Genomic DNA, 3131 nt, shown 5'->3' with positions numbered 1-3131 from the left:
CAAAGAGGCACAATCGGCCTCCGCGTTCGGCAGCGTTCGACATCTGTCTCTCTCCTACTTGAGTGAGCGATGCGTCCGCGTGGACAGCTGCTATACAATAATACATTTCCAATTACCTCCTTCTCTATATCCATACAAAATATCTATCAAACAAATAAAATTAAAATTTTCTTTTGAAAACATTCCATCAGTATTTTCTTATGACGTTGTCACGTTTAACTATCGTCAGTAAACCGATTTTACAGACAACCGATTTCTTTTTTAAAATGGTGTCATTTTTCGATACTGAGCGATTGCGAGTTTCCCAGGACGTGACTAATTTTTGCCTTTCACTGTGTCTACTATAATAGCACCCAAAGTAGCGGTTTTCGGGTCGTCAAGATTTCTACTGTACTATTATTATTTTAATTCATCATTTACGATTTTTCACTTGCCCTGATTCACAGCCTTTTGGCACGCGATCAATAATACTTATCAAAGCCCTTTCTGCATGAAAAGTTACTTTTTTACATAATGATTGATCGTGGGTTTTGTTACCTACAGTAAAGTTGTGGTAGCGTTCCTATCTGAACATTTATACGAACTTTCGACAATAACAATAATTTGTTTAAATAACAAACTTTCAAGAAAATGGATCTATCAAGTATAATATATATAAAAACACTTTATTGTACTATCCTGCCTACGAAAAACGATTGTCCTTTGAAGTTGAAACAGTATAGTACATATTTTGAAAAATAGATTTTGTATACATATGTATGTATTATATTCATTGTACATACGACTAAAATTTAATTTATTGTAGCTATTGTACTTTCTTGTTGTGTGTAGACATGAATGTATTTCATAAGAATTCAATTATTTAGTAAGTAGGTAAGTATAACTTCCTCTTACATAAAGGTTATATCTACGCTTACACAATTCCGTCCTTTCTCTAATTCCTATATTTTTACTTCTAAAATGATGTTATACTGTTTATCCGGGTACCATCTGGAACTTTANGTAAAGAAAACGACTTTGTGTCTCGTTCTGTTTGAAAAAGGATAATTTTAACTAGACAGTTTTGAAAAAAAATGTCGCAAATTTATCGCGCAAAGTTGTAATGGCACTTCATTCAAATGAACATGAGCGAACTCGGTGGAGACATCTCCGTAATTTTTCGCATTACAAGGTTAATGAAACTTCATCATAAGTTGTACAACTGAACCAACTCTTCCGTTTTGCATTTTTATAAGGGTCTGTAGTCATTCCTCTGGCAATATTCGAATGAGCACCACTGCAGAAAATTAGAGGGTGTTTCGCCTCCTCGGGATAAAGAAAGTTTGAGTTTCGCCAACTTTTAATATCCTTTGTTCACCATCAGATAATGGTAGGGTGCTTCTTAAATGGGCACCGACTAGAAATTCTTTTTTTGATTACAAACGAGATGCAAAATTAATAAGCTGTATTATCAAGACATTTATTAATGCCTTTTAGGAATTATGAGCCCTGAAGAATAAGCAGTTGTTAGCATGCAAAGTATCACCTATTGGTAGAAATTTGATTAGTTTATTACAAGAGGACCTTTTATATCTGAGTTGCTATTTATATTACACCCTTGAACTGTACAGCGGAGAGTGGGAAAAAGGGCGGAAGAACTATTAGGGGAAGATCAATTTGAGTTTAGAAGAAATAGAGAAACGAGGGAGGCCATTCTAGCTTTACGGGTAACAATAGAGAAAATGATAGAAAAAGTAAAGAGTGCGTACAATGACAATGTTCAATGGGACAAGATGTTAAATATACTTAAAAATGTACGGATGAGTTACAAAGATAGAAGAGTGATACGTCATTTGTATAAAGAGCAACAGGCTGTTATAGAGATGGGTCTGCAACGTGGAGAAGTAAATATTAGGAAGGGAGTCAGACAGGGATGCACACTGTCACCGCTACTTTTTAATCTATACATCGAAGACGAGATCAACATCATTAAAGACAGTACAACTGTAAGGGTACATATACAGGGGCAAAAGATTAGTATGCTTAGATTTGCAAATGATATAGCAGCATTAGCATTAGCATTAGCAGCACTTAGAGATAAAGAAAAAGGTTGTTAAAGGTGTATGTTTGGAGCACGGCGCTGTACGGGTACAAAACATAGACAGTGTGCGCGGCGGAAAAGAAAAGGTTAGAAGCGTTTGAAATGTGGTGTTACAGGCGAATTATAAGGATACCGTGGATAGAGAAGGTTAGAAATGAAGAGGTATTAGAAAGACTTGGAGAACAGAGGACTCTATGGAAGTCAATAAGAAATAGGCGAGATAGGTTGGTAGGATACCTTCTCAGGCATGAAGGTCTAGTCAGAAACAGAAACGGGAGTTAGGAGGGGTAGAGGTAGACCTAGATTAGGTTATTTTCCGCAAATAGTTAGGGATGTGGGATGTTCTAGTTTTAGGGAAATGCGAAATGCTCAGGACAGGAAAAAGTGGAGGTGCGTGTCCAACTAGTCTTAAGATTGACGATTCATGATGATGAACCCTTAATAGTAATAACAATTGTTAAAAATGATAAGTTTTCATATGGTATCTGATAATATACAGTTTATAACAATGTCTAGATAACGATCGCGTTCTTTGGTTGGACATCAACAATTTCGACAGGACTGCCGCAGACACAATGTTGTACAATGTCGATGAGGCTCAGAATCTTATCATATTTATTGGAGACGGCATGGGACCAGAAACGATTACTGCCACAAGAATATACAGCAAATCTGAAGACAAATATTTGTTCTTCGAACGTTTTCCTTTCGTCGGAAAATTAAAGGTAATGGGGGAAATATGTGGAGGACGGTGGGTGGCTCACCGCGGGCTTCTGGTCCAGGTGGGAATCTCACAACTTCCAAAAGTTATTTTAAATCAATTCCCAAACAAGACCAAAATACGTTCAATAAGTATTGGGATCCGTCAAATGGGAGGAGCCTAAAAACATGGCGCCGATTAGGGAAAATTTATCGTAGTTCCTATAGTGTACCGTGCAATTTCCAAGTTTTTAAATTACGATAAAATGATAAGTATTGACACAATATGTGATTGGGCTGACACAAAGCCTCGGAAAGGAAATTTCGTTGAAGGTGAGCGTGTTTTTAATGC

General features: G+C 36.6%; 1 protein-coding gene across 1 annotated transcript in view; it reads left to right on the top strand.

The window, feature by feature from the left end:
* Positions 1-2603: 2603 nt before the first annotated feature.
* The window catches only part of LOC108732566 (alkaline phosphatase, tissue-nonspecific isozyme-like), a 9296-nt gene continuing 8768 nt past the window's right edge, over positions 2604-3131 (top strand). Inside the window, exon 1 of the mRNA XM_025976063.1 lies at positions 2604-2831. Within this exon, the coding sequence (XP_025831848.1) occupies positions 2656-2831 (176 nt within the window). The 5' untranslated portion in view covers positions 2604-2655. The remainder of the gene's footprint in view (positions 2832-3131) is intronic.

This window comes from Agrilus planipennis, unplaced genomic scaffold (genome assembly GCF_000699045.2).
Source record: "Agrilus planipennis isolate EAB-ADULT unplaced genomic scaffold, Apla_2.0 scaffold71, whole genome shotgun sequence".
In the NCBI taxonomy this organism is placed as follows: domain Eukaryota; kingdom Metazoa; phylum Arthropoda; class Insecta; order Coleoptera; family Buprestidae; genus Agrilus; species Agrilus planipennis.
The sequence above is the reverse complement of the archived record's forward strand: the minus strand, read 5'-3'. Positions and strand labels throughout refer to the sequence as shown.